The 17,575-nt window shown below is 39.1% G+C and overlaps 2 protein-coding genes across 4 annotated transcripts in view; both read right to left on the bottom strand.

Annotated features, from left to right (window-relative positions):
* actn3b (actinin alpha 3b) overlaps positions 1 to 8,020 on the bottom strand; it is a 33,392-nt gene extending 25,372 nt beyond the window's left edge. Inside the window, exon 1 of the mRNA XM_059505834.1 lies at positions 7,669 to 8,020. Within this exon, the coding sequence (XP_059361817.1) occupies positions 7,669 to 7,806 (138 nt within the window). The 5' untranslated portion in view covers positions 7,807 to 8,020. The remainder of the gene's footprint in view (positions 1 to 7,668) is intronic.
* Positions 8,021 to 9,732: 1,712 nt separating this feature from the next.
* Positions 9,733 to 17,344, bottom strand: rbm14b (RNA binding motif protein 14b). 3 transcript variants are annotated; one of them, XR_009423126.1, is made up of 5 exons: positions 17,232 to 17,344; positions 14,559 to 14,911; positions 13,240 to 14,248; positions 10,832 to 13,017; positions 9,733 to 10,537 (listed from the first exon to the last, which is right to left on the bottom strand). XR_009423126.1 is itself a non-coding variant. In XM_059505833.1 (4 exons), exons 2-4 carry the CDS (start codon positions 14,905 to 14,907, stop codon positions 12,705 to 12,707), a joined length of 1,671 nt encoding a protein of 556 aa, XP_059361816.1. In that variant the 5' UTR covers positions 14,908 to 14,911; positions 17,232 to 17,344; the 3' UTR covers positions 10,691 to 12,704. The 3 variants fall into 3 exon arrangements, 1 of the variants encoding a protein (XP_059361816.1); XR_009423127.1 differs by having other exon boundaries at positions 10,928 to 13,017; XM_059505833.1 differs by lacking the exon at positions 9,733 to 10,537 and having other exon boundaries at positions 10,691 to 13,017.
* Positions 17,345 to 17,575: the final 231 nt, after the last annotated feature.

Raw genomic sequence — 17,575 nt, 5'->3', positions numbered from 1 at the left:
TCGAGGCATGCAAGGACCTGACATCTCACATTTCGACATTTATCGACTGCAGCAGCACTCATTAATGGGTTCACAGAAGTGTGACTGAAGACTGCTGAGGATTCAGTGTGAGAAAGTCTCTGTGTGTGTGTGTGTGTGTGTGTGTGTGTGTGTTTGTGTGTGTGTGTGTGTGTGTGTGTGTATGTGTATGTGTATGTGTGTGCGCATTACTAAACGAGTTTCCTTTAAAAGTTCATCTTTGTGAGTTACTATGGCAACCTCATCTACAGCATCCTCTATGAGACCATAATACTGTCATGAGCATTTAACTCCAGAAATCGGCCTCTTAATGATTTTAAAAGTATATTTAGAGAAGAGAATGTTATCTAAAGTTGAGATTGAAGTTCAGAAAAAAACAATCAGCATAAAGCAAGTCTATAACAATGTGAACACTTGTACATCAAGAATGTAATTTATGAATATTATTGTTATTTGATTGATTGATTGATTTTTTATTTCTTGAACACAATTAATTCCGGATTTGTTAAAATGAAATTTTTGGAGGGTACATTTAATTTCTATACTGCTATATATGGATGTATATAAACTGTAATTAAATTTATAATTAAATTATAGAAGAACATGAATGATAAATATTACAAATTCCCTGCATTACAGACAGCTGAAGGAGCATCGCACTTAAACTGACTCCTCAGTAATGAATTTGGCAGATGGACACACACACACACACACGCACACACACACACAATCCCTTAGAGACCAGAGACCACATTACAGCTTATTCTTAAAATATCACCCTAACATCACACTCAAGCCTTGCAAAAAGCACTGTTGGGGTACTTAGTAGTTTTAGATGGCTATACTATGGTACTGTATGATTAACCTATTCATATTCCACATAATTTAACTGGTAATCCAAGGTACTTTAAACAGCACCCTGGTATTTTGAACGTGTCCAAAAAAAAAAAAAAACATAGTATTACCATTTTCGTAAGTGAAGCCAATGTTGATATATAACTGCATATACACAAGCCTAAATATACATATTTCCGAACACTTAAACACACATAAAGCCATTGTGAGGCCTGGGTGTCCCTCTGCTAGTTTATTGTCTTTGCCCTACATGGCCACAGCTTCTGGAATAGTAACTGCCATCTGATCTGAGCACACAATCTCTCGCCCGCTCGCTCTCTGAAACACTTTCTCTCTGTGAGAATAATACAAATATAAGAAATGACACTAATACACAATAGGACCCGAAACTCACCAAAAAATTGTTTCTTTTTCAACAGATGATGAAAGGAATCGCTGAGCCTTTGAAATATGCAAACTAAAAAGATTGATTTTAAAAACTGATTTATGTGATTGTAATTTTCTTGCAGCACACACAAATCAAGATATACGAGACGTCATAACATAACATTATTACTTCGCAAAATCACACAATACTGAGAACCTGAAATATACCATTCTCATTCATTCTCAGGAAATGCATAAATGTTTTAGGAAGAAAAAAGGTATGCATATATAAGAAGTTATAAATAAAATAATGATTATTGGAATAGGTTTTAACTTTTAAAAAAAATTATAATTAAAGTCTACTTCAAAATTTAATATTTAATTCAGTGCATTACTAGCAATTTCTGAATGAAAATTGTTTTATGAATTTATTTTAGTGTAGGCAGTGAAAGAATTATATTTTCATTTCAACATATACCCAGTTAAAAGCAATTAAAAACAATTCAATGTATATATAACCCATCAAAATGTAGCGATGACGAATGAGGATATGCAAATTGGTTCATATTTCCCTGAAAAACATCAATTTAAATATAAAATTGTTTTATTTGAAAATGTGTTTTGCTTTACATGCTGAAAAGCCTTATATCTTGTAAATCATATTAGTCATGAGGAGAAAAATGAATTCAAAGTCAAGTCAAATAGATTTGTGTGCAAATGTAAATAATCTAAATCTAAACTCAAAAGTGTGCCAGTGAATTCTGGCATTGAGAACGACTGCCATGTCCTCATGATATCTAAGCCTTGACCAATAGATCAGTTCACACTAAGAAGCAAGGGAAACATTGAAACTCAAATCAGCGACAGAAGTAGAAGTGGCACTCACAACAAAAAATGACTGGCAGAAAGATGCATTTTCACACCAGAGGAACAGACGTCAACTTAATTTGATCAGCAACTTTTCCCACATGAATAACCATTTGTTAGCCAATAAGGATCTTTACCAGACTTGTGTAAAGGGTATTTATAGCTCCGTGTTTTACAGTGCAACTAGAGTCCCATCTTGTTGTGCTGTATGTGTAGGTATTCTTTACATCTTGATGCATGTCAAAGATCATTCCCATTCGTCGATCTTTGTGATATCACAAATCCCGGAAAATAAGCGTTGTAGTCCAAACGAGTCGTTCGTTTGTTGTAGTTTTTGAAAAGTGATTTTATGTTAAATAAAATATCTCCTTTTGAAGTGGACGTTGAACTTTGTAACTTAGCAGATCTTTTTATGCTCAAACAGCAACATTACAGACTAACTAAAGTTGAAAAAGTGAAAAAGTATAATAGGACCCCTTTAAGGGTTGTATACTTAAAACTTAACAGTGTAGTTGAGAGTTTAGCTATATGTCTTCAAACTCTTAAAGGGATAGTTCACCCAAAAATGAAAATTTGATGTTTATCTGCTTACCCCCAGGGCATCCAAGATGTAGGCTACTTTGTTTCTTCAGTAGAACACAAAAAAAGATTTCTAACTCAAACCGTTGCAGTCTATCAGTCTTATACTGTAAGTGAATGTGATTCACGACTTAGTCAATAAAACATACATACATTTATCGGCTTGTGACGATAAACTAATGTGTAAACACACAAAACAATCGATATGTGAAAGAAACTGAACAGTATTTATTTATTTATATATATATATATATTAGGGGTGTAACGGTAAGTGTATTCGTACCGGACCGTTTCTGTACAGGGCTTTCTGTGCGGTGCACGTGTGTACCGAATGCCCGAATGTAATATTTTGTTTGAGGAACATTGGTACGTTTTCGTGTTTCCAAACGAACATATTAAGTGTCGGAAGTCTCAGCGTTCAGCGCAAATCCCGCCCTGCAGCTGATTTTAAGGCCGGTGACACACTGGCTGCGTGGTGTGAGCGTGGTGTTTCTGCTGCGTGTCAGTTGCGTGACGGCTGCTTCGCGTTTTCTGTGTCTTTACACACCAGAATCGTGCCTGACGCGGAGCTGGTGCGCTGCTGCTGCTGTAGGTGACATGGAGACCGCCGACAGACCAGGATCTTGTCTTCATGACAACAATATCTATACTTCATGTTGAGCATAAATATAAAGCCTACTGATAAACGACACCGTCAACAGTATTGACGGCAAAATAGACTATGTTTGACAGGTGCAATATGCCAGTGTGTCACCGGCCTAAGGTTTTCAAAAGGCATCACGTGAGTGTGAACATCACTACAACTAGGAAAAAAACGATTGTAATTGAAACGCAGCTCCCGTCGGCATTTAAACAGAGCTTTGCTCTTAATTCTGATCGGTCCAACGCAATAACGAAATCTGAGCAGGTCTAAAAACTGAAACTGTTGATGCTGCACTTTACACTTTGGAAAAGTTATATATAATTTTTTTAAATATGAGCAGGCTGGGATTGGTAAAGCTGCACTGTAATCATCAGTTATTTATTTATATTTTTCATTATATTTTATTATATGATATTGGTTTGAGACTGAGAGTATTTTATTTAGTGGAGAACTTTGCAGCAGTATTTTATTTCTTATTCTTTTTTTATTTCATATATATTTTATTAAAAAGTATTTAAAAAAGTGTAAACAATTTGTTAAAAAAAAGTTTATAGTAATAAACAACCTGCAGTTTAATGTTTGCATTTTTTTCCCTTACTGTACCGAAAATGAACCGAACCGTGACTTTAAAACCGAGGTACGTACCGAACCGTGATATTTGCGTACCGTTACACCCCTAATATATATATATATATATATATATATATATATATATATATATATATATATATATGATTCTGATTCTGATTCACCACAATGTCCTAACAGATCTCTCCTGAGTGCGTTCTCAAGCCGGCGCATGACACGACTTCTTCTTCTTGCTTGCTTTATGACGGATCACAGACTTATAAGTGCATTACCACCACCTATCTCTCAAATTGACACTCCTAAATGAAATTGTAGATAGAGTGTCAATGGTCCATTTGAGAGATAGGTGGTAGTAATGCACTTATAAGTCTGCAATCTGCCTTAAAGCAAGAAGAAGATGCGTCACGCGCAGGCTGTTGAGAACGCGCACAGGACAGTTTTATCAGTTCAGACATTGCGTTAAATCAGAGGTAAAAAAAAATATTTAAAAAAATTTCTTTAATTGCTTTAAATAGTGTTCAGTTTCTAGCTCAGACCAATCGTTTTGTGTCTTAACACATCAGTGTATCATCACGAGCCGCAGGGTTTTATTCGGTTTTGTTTTTATATGTTTCTTTGACTCTCAAAGCTGTGACTCCCATTCACTTCCATTATATGACTGACGGACTGCAATGGTTTGAGTTAAAAATATTTGTTTGTGTTCTACTGAAAAAACAAAGTCACCTACATCATGAATGCCCTGGGGGTAAGCAAAGAACAATAAATGTTAATTTTTGGGTGAACTATCCCTTTGAGATCTCTTTTAAATGTTTCAATATTTTTAATTAAATCTATATTTTTTGATATGGGAGATTTCCATTATCTTTATGCCCCTCTAGGTGGCAACATAAGATGCTATTTAAAGGGGTCATATATGTTGCTAAAAAGAACGTTATTTTGTGTATTTGGTGTAATGCAATGAGTTTATGCCGTTTAAGATAAAAAAAAAAAAAAAAATTATTTCCACATATTGTACATTATTGTTTCTCCTCTATGCCCCTTTCTGAAACGCATCAATTTTTACAAAGTTCATTGTTCTGAAAAGCGAGGTGTGCTGTGATTGGCCAGCTATCCAGTGCATTGTGATTGGTCGAATACCTCAATCGTGTGACGGAAATGTTACGCCCCTTAACATACTGTGATGTGTGTCCTAATCAAAAAACCAGTGCGACAAGACAAAAATAATAAAACCCTTTACAAACAAGCCTTTTGTTGCATCAAGTGGGGATAAAATTATGAATTGTAATGACTTATACTGTGTTTTTACGCGTTGCGTTGCATTGCGCCACATAAACATAAAACCATGCCTGTATTTGTGATCAGTGAAACAAGTTGGGACTCTACTCTGCTCAAAACTCGTGTTTGAATCATCAGTGGCAAATTCTTTAAATAAACATACTTACAGACTGTGAATCAGAACAGCCAACATTTTAGTCTTCTCTCCCAGGATCAGGAAACAGTCCTCCTTAAAATGTGCTGCACACTAAATATTTGTTTTTTTGGGGGGGATTATTAAGGTTTAACTGTTCTGGAACAGTGTTGTAAATACAACTTAAACGCTGATTTCTAGTTGTGCCCTCTTTTGGAAAGCCAAACAAAGTAGTTTAGTTTTCACCTGCAGCAACATCGAGAATCAAAGTTACGCCTTCTTTCTTTGCATGAACATTTGGGCACCGTTATGCAAATCTTCCCACATCGTGACGTAGACGTGGGGGCATGTTTAAATGAGGCATTTTAGGATGCGGTGAATGAGTCTTAACGTTTATTAAGACTATCTCTTTGAGTTTGGGACTTTAGTCTTTGCAACTTTAGGGATCTTGTCTATTCCCAAACAGCTTGTAACACTCCAAAGAGAAATGAAAACTTGAAATCTTGTCATATGACCCCTTTAAGATCTTAAGATCAGTCATAGGCTTCCGGTAAGTGTGGTATCAGCTTTTTAAAGCCAGATTGTGAGAGAATTTAAACACACAGCGATGCTTAGGAATTATTTGTCTATTTTCTGCTGTCTTTTGACAGATATCAGATGAAACAGCATGTTGACAATCACTTTATTGCTGGGACTTGTGAACATGTGCGCTGTGGAGCTAGAACAGGTGCAGAACCTCCACCCCCAAACAACCCCCATATTCGTTTCATTGCAAAATGATGCACTTTCTATATTTACGCAGTGATATCAGCTCCTTATGCTGATCTTACAAGGCTGACGACCCTCTGCCATGCACTCAAGTCTGAAACCTAACTTATAACCTTATTGAAGCCTTTTATCACTGCAACAAGAGGAAGTTAAGAGTTTATATTAGCTGAGCTTTTCTTATAAGCTTCATGTAATCGACTGGCATCATTTGATCAGCTTAAATAGTCTTCAAAGTTTTAAAAAATGAGTAAAAGACGTCATCCAGAGGGCGCTAGTGGGCATGTTATTACTTCCATGTGAAAAAACAACAACAATTTGCTTAACCAAATTGAAAGGTGTTAACACAAATAAAGTCTATGGTTACATCAGAGGAAATGCTGGCTATGAAACACCACCGTGTGCACCTTAAAAAATGTGTGCCATTAAAATACTAGCTATCAAATACAGATGGGACAACTTTACAGGCAAAGGAGCTCAGAAAAGATGGCATTAAGAATGGAGGGAACGAGGGAGCAGTACAGGAGATGGGCCGGCAAGGTTGAGGAGTATTTTTAGGCCATGTTTATTCACAGACTGAAATGAACCCTCCTTGCACTTCTCTTGCTCTCACACCATCTGTTGAAGTCTTTCAGCTTTGTCAGGTCTAACTAACATCCCGCAAATGTTTGAGAGACACCTTAATGGAGAGTGCCTGCACAAGTAATGCATTTTTCATATATATAACAAATGTATATAATGATAGATATTTTAAAAGAGCATCTTAATGCCAATAGCACACTGCACACTGTTACATATGAAGATACAGTATTTCCTTTGTGCAAAAATTGACCAGAAATAGATTTTCCATTTCTAGCCTACAATATGTAGCCTAGTGTACAATGGTTATTCATTTTGAAGGTGACGAAGGAAGCCACAGTAGCACTAGTGCTGTTATTACTCCTGCTGTTGAACAAGAGAGGGTGGACAGTTCAGCTTTTGAGTCAGAGCAGGAACCTTCAGCTAAAGTTTAAGCTATAAGCAAAACTAAACATGCTGGCTATACTCTTAGAAAAATATGTGCTTTTATGATTTATAAGGTCATCAGTAGTAGGACTGTGATCATTGGGACATACAATTGATGGCTGCTTATTTCATATTGCACAGAAACTCAATGTGTCGAGTGAGCGAGAGGGGGATTAAGGGAAAGATGATAGAGACAGTGAATGCCTTGATACTTCTTCTTCTACAAAATGCTAAGGCTTGTCAGCTCGAAATGACAATAAAATATTTAAATCATCTCTACGTGTTGAATAGTATGTTCAGTATGATATCCTTCTTTCAAATTTGCTAATCATAAAAACTGTTGCAATACCATTCACTACAGCTATTCTTGCTACGGCAAAATAAATAAATAATAAAATAAATACAGGATTTCTTTTAAGTTTAGTAAGTTTTTGGCGTCTTCTTTATTTTGTAAATATTGGAATAATCACTGTAGTCACTATAGCATCTTAGCTATGGTTGTATAAAAGGTAAATACAACAAATAAAAATCTTGCCCACGCAAAGTGACTTCCAGCAAAGTCATATGAACACACCTTCCTTTGCTGTTTCTCCCAGGCAGGGTCCAGCAGAAGATCCCTGTCCCAGCTGTCCTCCTGAGTCATGTAGTCTTCCGTAGTAGACATCATGTAGGTGTTGTTATACTGAACCTGCGTCTCAATAACGGTCGTCATCTTTTACGGTTATCCCTCTAACTCTTAATAATTAGAAATTTTGTGCCTTGCACTTTAGATTGTGAACTCTAAATCCTTTCTGTGCGTTAGAGGACAACACCCGCTCAGTGTGTACGTGTTTGACCGTGGAGGAAGAGGCCAGACTCCACTCGCCCGAGGTGCCTGTGTGGAGGTGCGAGCAGAACTTCTGCTGCCCAGTGCTCATATCCTGGTCAAAAGTAGCACACGTGACTTTACCCCAATAAATAAGAGAACTGGTTGTGTGGGTGTCGGATTATGGAACCTAAAAGGTGTGAGAGGTGGGACAGACTGTGCACTGGGACCAATAACTGTTGGCTCTTTTAGTGAAGGGCAGGGAAAGACACACCTCCTGGGGCCCTCCACTTTGCTAAGAACACCTGTTGTTCTTGGCAGTAGTCTATATCTACTTACCCAAGCAGCAGTTCTGGGGCCAGTATAAATGACAACCAGCTAACTGCTATTGATTGAAAATAGGTGCACAAGCAGATCCCAGGCCTGTTAAAATCCCTGACTGTATCCCTCTCACGCCTGTACTCCGTCCTCTATGCCTCCACTGCTTACTACATACAGTAGTGCTTCTTCAAAATGTAAATAAAACAGACAAGTCTATAAGAGGAAATTTAGAAGACCCATTCCCATTTTTTAAATATATTATTTAAAAAAAAAACAACATAGAGATTGATTTGTAAGCAATCGTTTACTTTAAAATGATGACAAGTAAATTCATAGTGTATGCAGCCATAGTTCGTTTATTGCAGTAAGCATGCGATGCCAAACAGTGTTCATGCAGAAGCTGGTGTAGGAGAGTACACTTTATCAGTTGCAAGGTTTTTGCAATATACACACATTTACAAACCATGCATATATTCATTAGAAGGTGATAAAAACATTACAACCAGCTCAGATCCTATCACCTGCAATAGACATTATTCATGTTTCATACATGAACTATAAAATTAAAAATCAAAAGTACTGGAGTAGAGAGAATAAGAGATAAAATAAGAGAATTTTACCATCTAGATTCAAAGCGACTTAAGCTGGAAGAGCAAGTTGGAGAAGGTAAGTGAATTGTTTACGAACCAAGAAACACATTTAAGGAACAAGATTCTGTATACCTCTGATATCTATCTCCCGAAAACATCTTTCATCATCAACGGATGCTATGGACATCACGGAAATCTGTCAACCACAAATATCTGCAAGTCAAAGATCTTAATACCACTAACATTGGGAGTAACAGCTACTGGACAGTTCCTTTTCCTCCAGAATAAGATCTAAAACTGAGGTCTCATTCCTTTCCCCTCAATTATACAGGCAAAGTTAAACAAACACTATAGACAAGAAGAAATGCAGATGTGTGTGACAATGTATGTGAAGATGCTACATCATCATCAACAGAAAAAGTAAGTAAAATCAAGAACAACAGCACCTTCTAGTGAAATAGACCAAACAAACTACCATGCTCCCTCTGGAGGAAAGGTCCTGTAAGTATCCCTCAGGCATCTCAGGTTCAGCAGTCTTCCCCAGCAGTCCCCCCCCCACCCCGGTTGAAGCTGCTTGTTTTCTAGGACATTCTTCTAACGGGTATGTAATTTAACCAGGTAGGCGATCTAACTCTGTGCCCCCTACTTATCGAACACTCAGCTACTGCAAACACAAATATCGTAACAGACTCTCATTTAAACAGGAAGCACAAGGTAGCTTTCAGATTAACTTAAAGTAGATTGCTTTTTAATCTGACAAATAAAACCAAATAAATTTGGGATGACTGTGCCTAAGCTTCCACTCAAGAATTGTTGTCAATCTAGGAAACAAAAGCAGAAGTTTATAATAACAATGCTTTGCTGGGTTGCGGCTCAGCAGTGTATCACAGTCGAGCAATGCTTGATAATGGCAGTGTCAGTGTCACTGAGTCCAAATGAGAGTCTTGCGAATAAAATTTTGCACAGTGTCTCGGATCCAGTCACAGAGCTTTCAAGGATGCATTCAAGCTGCGATTAACACTGAACAAATGTAACAACTATCACTGGGGATTCGACGAGGGCGGCGGTGAGCTGAGCGTTAACGGCGAGAAGACTCCAGGAAGCCTGGGGACACGCGTTAAATCATGTAAACAAACAAAAAGGCACACGGAGGAGGGGGAAGGGGGTAGGTAGGTGAGGTCTACGATACTCACTCACAATCAATCACCTTTGTCACACACCTTTATCAGCCACCCTTGCTAACTTAACACTCATTTTATTGCAGTCTTTCAATCATTGACCAGCAATTCCACACATTCAATTGCTTATGGACACATTATAACCACAGTCTCTCCAAAACTAAACTAAGAGATCAGTTATTAGAGCACCAAGCATCCACACATTAACGAGACACACTAATCACAGAAGCAATAAAAGGTCACGCCCACCGTCTCCATTTTTGACAGTGACAGAGAGTAGTATAACACTGGTGTTTAGAGAACCAATTGGCTATGGCAGTGGTGAGGAAAAGTGAGGAATTTACAAGAAGTGTGGGGTGGTGGTGAGGAGAAATAGAGCGGATACACGGTCAGGGGCAAACGCTATTGGGAAGGACGGCAGGTAGAAGGGGACGAGGCACAGTACCTTTACCTGTATGGAGCGAGAGAGAGTTTCTCGTGCATTGCGCGACGCTAACTTTCTTCCCCCCAAACCAGCTCTGCATTAGGTGTCCACAGTTCCATAGGGACCTAGTTCAGTTGGAACAGTCACATCAGAAAGCATTTGTTTTTGGAGTGAACAAACAAACAAAAAAGGAACATGCACAATGGAAGCAGAAGTGAGCGAAGCCTTGTGGGTGATATCTTTAATTTACAATTGAAGTAAAGGAACTGCAAAAAAATTTTTTTAAGTGTGGGTGCCTCCTAAGACATAAATATGTTTTACAATATGCTTGCATCATAAATTGATTTCAAGGATAGTCAGAAATGTACCACACTCCGGTTAAAGAAGCTGAATGGGGACTATGTGTGGTTAAAACATACTAAAAGCTGGGTTGAAGATTTTGCTGCTCCTGGGAAAGGGGTTTGGTATGGTGTGTGCAGCTGGGGGGTAAAAGGTGGGGTTGCTCCTAGACTTACCCCATTCATAGAGGGGTTAGATTGGGATCAGTCTCAAGTCCTTTAGTTCAGGGCTCCGATTCATACGAGTCTGGTCGTTTCACAAAGGAAAAACAATTATGAAACATCAAAAAGCAAAAAACAGCTAAAGCTCCTAGCAAAAGCTCTTCAGTTCCCTCTTTAAATGATCAGGCAGGCTCTTTATTTGAAGGCTTGTTATAGTCGTAAAGATCGTGTACAGATCTTTAAAGTCTTCTCTTCTGAGAACACTGACGGCAAGAACGGTACCATGATAGAAACTACAAACATGAATGTTGATGCAAAACGTTTTCCAAGATCACATTCACACACTGGCTTCCTCAGCACATGGGTGCGAACAGGGGCATGGTAAATTAATGAAATGCTGTCACTAAATGAGAGGCAGATGCAAAGAGATATGAAGAGAGATGCATTGAGGGTCATCTATGAAGTTGCAGCAGCGAAATGAGCAGGAAGACTGAAAGAAACTGATAGGAATCTCCCAATTCATTTAATCCCAAATCACAGTACCACAGTATATACAGCACTTTTGTGTAGTCTTAATCCAGTTTCACTTTATAAGACTACAGATAAAAAATAGCAAAAATTTAGTTAATAAGGCATAAGAATAATAGGCCACTAATGATTTTGGCAGTTTTTCTAGAAAAAAAAATGAGAGAATTTTGGCTATGAACAATCACTTTGAATAAGCCACGAGAAAAAACATTCTCTCTCTTGCAGATGTAAACAAAAATTAACAATCAAAAGTAGTATGTCTCATTAAATGGATACTTGAGTCCCTTATCATTGTTTATAAAACATGATAGCATTAATAAAAGACACTTTACAAAAACAGATTCTACAATGCATCATGGCAGTTAAATTGGCGAGCTTAGAGACGCTCCTATAAAACAGGTTACAGCAAAAGCTGACTAGCTACGCCTTCCTCTGATTGGTTGCTTCCCATACATCACCATATCTATGGAAGTAGCTACATTAAAGTTGTAGGGGAGAGAAGTCACAGTGTCTTTCAGCTTTCAGGATGGGTGGACAGGGATGGAAGGGTGGGGTTAAAGGTCATCACTAAACTTTTTCCCATTTGAGGTGTAAGTATGTGCGTGTGGATCGAGGTTGCTTCCCTGTGCAGGAGTACACGTGTGCGTTCCTGTCGTGACAACCAATGGGAAACATACACGCTACACCACAGTCCCAGAGAAAAACAAGAAACACACAAAGACGTAAAATACTGTCCAACCCTGGTCCTACACTCCACACACCTTTGGAGTAAATATATATACATTCAATTTTTTTAAACATTTTTGAAATGCATTGAAATCTAATTTCATAATAACTGTATTAATGCGCAAACTGGTAAAGTTTATATAACTATAATCAAGCAATATTTAGTATTAAGTCCAGTATTCATTCATAGACTACAAACACTTAGGAATATAAAAGTTAAAATGCATCATGGCAAGTGCCTAATCTACACTTGAAAACTAATTGGTCATAGATTGAAGGTTTCTTTAAACAAACAATGTTATATTGGTTACGTGTGCAGGAATGAGAGCATGAAGTTTCCCTTTTCAGCCCTGACTGTACTGGGTGTGTTTGAGATCAGAACCAAGGTTAGAGACTCCAGTCTGTAGTTAAAACCGACACAGCCACCGTCTTAAACCCAAGCACACACACATCATAAACATACACCTGTGGTTTCTTTCTGACACACACACACACACGCAGCACAAGGAAAGGAGAGGCAGAGAGGATGTGGAGCACACTATCGAAAGGGTGTTTCAGGGGTGTGTAGGGCGAGTTCGGGGCGGCGGAGGAGTGGCTCCTTATGCGACGGCGGAATCGGCGGTGGCTCATACACGCGGGATGTTGCCATGGCGATGGCGGCAGCGGCAGACACGGGGGCGGCGGGCAGCACTGGCCTGAGGGAGTCGAGCGTTGCCACTGGCTGAGTAGGCACACCAGGCAGAGTCTGCAGTGCAGACATTGCTGCAATAGGGTTGGGAGATGGATACGAGTACTGGTACTGTGGATACTGCTGCAGCTGCTGGTACTGCTGGTAGTATTCTGCGTAGTATCTGGGATAAAAGGAGGAGAGGAAACACACATGCACATCCACGCAGACAGGGTAAGAGAGACAGAAATCACACAGACATGCATATACAAACGTATATACACCATTAGATAGAGAGAGAAACAAAAAGACAGAAAGACATTTACACACAAACACACAACACCACCATTGTAAATCGGTTCTAAAACCAACTTTTTGAAATGTAAAATTTTTTCAATCAACTCACCTGGCTAGAGGGTCATCCTCCTGTGCAGCGGCTTCCTCTCGACCCGCAGGCGTAGGCAATAAGGCTCTGCGCTTGGCCCTCTGGTACATAAATGGTTTCATAATAGGGTCAGACAACAGTGGGGCAGATCTTCTAAGCGGACTCCTGTCCCTTTCTCCAGACTTTGAGCTAGCCTGTTGCTGTTCTGCTAGCACTTGCTGGCCTTGTGCAAAGTAGTGCGCCCTTGCTGCCTCAAAGAAAGCTGCTGAGTTAGCTGCACCAAAAGCCCCGTAAGCTGGGGTAGCGCTGTAGAGAGCCGGAGCTACTGTATAAGCTGGGTTAACAGCAGCAGCGGCAGCTCCCGGTACTTCCATGCTGTGCGCTGCAGTTAGGAACACTGGATTTGCTAAAGCATGTGCGTAAACTTGTGGACCGTATGCACCAGCGGCTGCTGCTGCGGCTGCAACTGCACCATTTGTCACTTGCCCATAGAGAGCCGGGTTAACAGAGCCATACATCTGTGCGGCAGCTGCAGCAGCACCAGAGTTGAGTGCCTGGTTTGCAACTGTCCCACTGTAGAGCCGATTGGAAACTGTTCCATAGACTTGACTAGCTAGTGCTCCATAAACAGCTGGAGCCACTGCAGTTCCTCCTTCTGCCCTTGCTCCAGCAGCTGTAAGTCCAGTCAAAGCAGCATACGTGGGGTCAAAAGTTGAGGTGTTGTATACGGAATTGTGGACACTCTGTTGAACCTGCAGTGGAAGGCCGGCAGCTGCAGCAGCAGCAGCAGCTAACACGGCCGCTTGGCTCTGGTACTGCTCCAGCGTGGGCTTACCAGCGGGGCATTCACCTGCATAATGGCCCTGTTTTCCACAGCTAACGCATGGGATTTTCCCAGTTGGAGTCTGCTTACTTGGCTGAACTTTGGACAGCTCCACAGAGAGCGGTCGTCCTTTGAAGGAGGTCCCATGCAAAGCCTCAATAGCCTGCAGTGCATCCTCCTTGTTCTCCATGTGCACAAAGGCATAACCTGCCGAAAAAAATGGAGTCCCAGTTTTTTTATGGAGTCCCTTTAATAATGTCAGAATAATGCAGAAGCATGTGGTATTCAACATGAGCTCTAACACACACTTTAAATTGGGAATACCAAACCTTGTCCCTGGAGAGCTATCTTGCTCCAACGCATTTGCCTGTTATTTTCTAGTTCTCCAGAACACCTTAAATAGCTGGTTCAGTTATGTTTTACTAGACCTCTGCAAAATGGTAGACCTCCATTAGCAGGGCTGACTACTCTTGCTACTACTACTCTTTAAGTTTTTGAAAGAGCTTGATACTCTCACCTTTCACCTTATCGCACTCCAAAACTTTCCCAAAGGTCTGAAAGAGCTCCCGAAGATCTTCTGTAGTGCATATACTACTCAGATTACCCACAAACACCTTTGTCGAATGGAGTGGGCGTCCTCGGGACTCCTCGACCACAAGGTTACGTCCTTTGAACTCTCGGCCATTGAGCTCCAGGATGGCACGTTCAGCAGCACCCTCTCCTTGCAGGTGTACGAAAGCAAACTGTCTCAACACGCTGCAGCTAACCACCTGGCCGTATGCCTCAAAGATGGCTGACAGTTCTTCTTGCGTGGTGTCCAGGGCCAGATTTCCTATGAAGAGCTTTATTGTTTGGCCCTTATCCATTGTGCTAAAGTTAATGAAAGATGCTATTTCAATAACTGATAGATCAGACCAGGAAATATTAACAAGTGCAAGTACAATTTGAAAAGTGAAGAGTACATATTCTCTAACAAAAAAGTAATGCGGCAGTACCATGGTAGGGTTGTCAAAAGTACTGACTTCAATATCAGTCAGTACTGAAATGTTAAAAATATGAGGATACCAGCATTTCCTGCTAGTATTTCAAGCAGATTCTTCTATGAGCCGCCTATGAGCAGATATATAAGGATCCGCCAATAGACAGGTACCGAACTCAGTACTTTAGACAACCCTACCATGGTACAATTATAGTATCAGATAATAAATATTATTCTATTACAGTACTAAAGTACTCTATCTACTATACTATAGTCTACTATCATACTCGGGTGCGTCATGCAATACCAATGTATTTCCTTGGTATTTGGCACCATGGTAATACTATGGTTTACAGATGTCCCATAGTTTTGTACTTTTTGTTAGTTTTATCTCCAATTAATTGGAGAGAGAAATACATTTTTACCTGTGGAGAGAGGTGCTAATAGTTACATATAGACCGATCCCTAGTGAAAACAAAATATTGTCTTGATTGTGTTGTTTTTATGTGTGACAAAGCGAAAGAAAGTCCTGAGGTAAATATGATACCATGTTTTGCATAAAAATAGTTCCACATATATACATAACACTTCATTAAACTTAGTCCTATCACATTAACGACATAAACGCAAATTATTTATCATACGAAAAGCTGCGTAAAACATCAAGGAAACATTTATCAAGCACAGTGTTGGGGAGTAATTAATTATATGTAACGGAGTTACGTAATTTAATTACAAAATAAATGTATCTGTAATCTTTTACAGTTACTGAGAACAAAATTGTAATTACATTAGTTATTTATGAAAATGTTAATGATTATAAATGGGGCTACATCTGAATATTAACACACAAACACACCTTTTTTAACATTAATTAACTTTTTAATATTAATCTGACTAACCCAGCAAACATCTTTTGGCTGATTGATAAGCCATTATGACTATTAAGGGCCAGTAAAATGTCTTGACTATGGGATGTCATGATCTTTCACTATATAAGTGAGGACATTTGGTACTCACAAGTATAGTTAAACCAGTACAAATTTAATTGATTTCTTTCTAAAAATGCATTGACTGCTCTAAATATGTCACCACTGTTTCAGGAGTTTAGAATAGGACATGTGTATTCGATAACTGTTTTATTTTCCATTTGGGTGAATTTATATGCTTTATTATTTTATTTATTTTTTTAAGATTAACTGTTTTGTTTTTTTCTCCAAAGCACTGTTGATTTCAAAAACAGTTTCATAGCTATTAAACGACATCACGTTATGGTTTTAAATCTGTAATTAACCTCAGAATCATCTCAAAATAAAAAGGTGCTAAAGTCTGATTTTGTGGAGGCTGTGCTTTAAAATGAAATTTTTACAATCTTAAATTCTAAGGATTTTGTCTGACAGAAATCAGTGTTGAGAACTACTTTAAGGTTAACCCTGCCTGCTTCAAATGTTTGAAAATGATAAACAGTTGAAAATATTCATTAGAAATTTAGCACAGTTAGCAAAAAGTAAATGTTATCTTTAATGTAACTAAAATAATTATACTACTTATTGAAATTTGAATAGGGTTACTTGTAATCTGTAACCTATTATATTTCCAAAGTAACCTTCCCAGCACTGATTAAGCATAAATAAAATGAAGTAGCTGCAGTCAGAAAGGCATATCAATCTGGTGACGCGGTGCATGTAAACACATTCACTTCCTTAATGTAGCAGCTCTCGGGACAATGAGGAAACCTCAGTTTCATTGTAACCCTGAAAACCGTATAAACCCCATTCAAAGACGAAATGTGTGAGACGCGGACGCGCTCCGGCTTCAGTAACACGAGTAGCGCGCGCGTCTCGAGTGATTTACTGGATGTAACATTTCTGACACCAGATGTTTACAAAACACCCCCGATCGCTTCCGTCATCAACACCACCGCTTTGTAGTTATGCATTCTCGTTATATACGTATGTGTCTATGTTTCCATGTGTGCACTATTCATTCTTTCCATCAGAAGTCTCTAAATGACTCATTTTGTTTGGATATTCTGGGTGTCCCCGCGCGCCCCCCAAACCCTTCGCGTTTCTTTATAAATCACACCGCTGCCTCGCCTATATCATCACGTGTTTCATCGGCGATCGTCAACTATCGATCCTATATGATTAATGATGGAATCACTTAAAACATAAACATACATAAAGAGAGGAAAATAGTCTCCCATCTTACCAAAGCGGTGCGGGGTTTCAAAATGGTCGATCCACTTCCGTTCTTTAGAATCGCTCTCATTCTTCAGCAGCGCTGATGCGTTCACTCGCTCGCGCTCATGCACGCGGACACCGCGGACTGTGCGTGCTTCTGCACTACTGCATGCAACATTTAGGGTTTTGCTTTTTCTTTAATTAAACAATAATTTTATAAAACTTAATTGAAAGCATTTCAAAGTGCTTGGAATGCGCCACAACACTTTTCCCTCATCAGATTTCAGTTTTTGTTGTTTTTTAATTCTCATAATTTCATATGAATGCATTGGAAGCATCCTGTTTTTTTCCCCCCTTTAAGTCAAATACAAA

Source organism: Carassius carassius, chromosome 2 (assembly GCF_963082965.1).
Source record: "Carassius carassius chromosome 2, fCarCar2.1, whole genome shotgun sequence".
In the NCBI taxonomy this organism is placed as follows: domain Eukaryota; kingdom Metazoa; phylum Chordata; class Actinopteri; order Cypriniformes; family Cyprinidae; genus Carassius; species Carassius carassius.
The sequence above is the reverse complement of the archived record's forward strand: the minus strand, read 5'-3'. Positions and strand labels throughout refer to the sequence as shown.

Excerpts from the sequence above, each read along its gene's own strand:
- rbm14b (XM_059505833.1), bottom strand. The coding sequence starts at position 14,907 with ATGGATAAGGGCCAAACAATAAAGCTCTTCATAGGAAATCTGGCCCTG. Across the intron at positions 14,249-14,558 it reads GGAGTGCGATAAGGTGAAAG|GTTATGCCTTTGTGCACATG; the intron begins GTGAGAGTATCA and ends TTTTTTCGGCAG. Across the intron at positions 13,018-13,239 it reads GAGGATGACCCTCTAGCCAG|ATACTACGCAGAATACTACC; the intron begins GTGAGTTGATTG and ends CTTTTATCCCAG.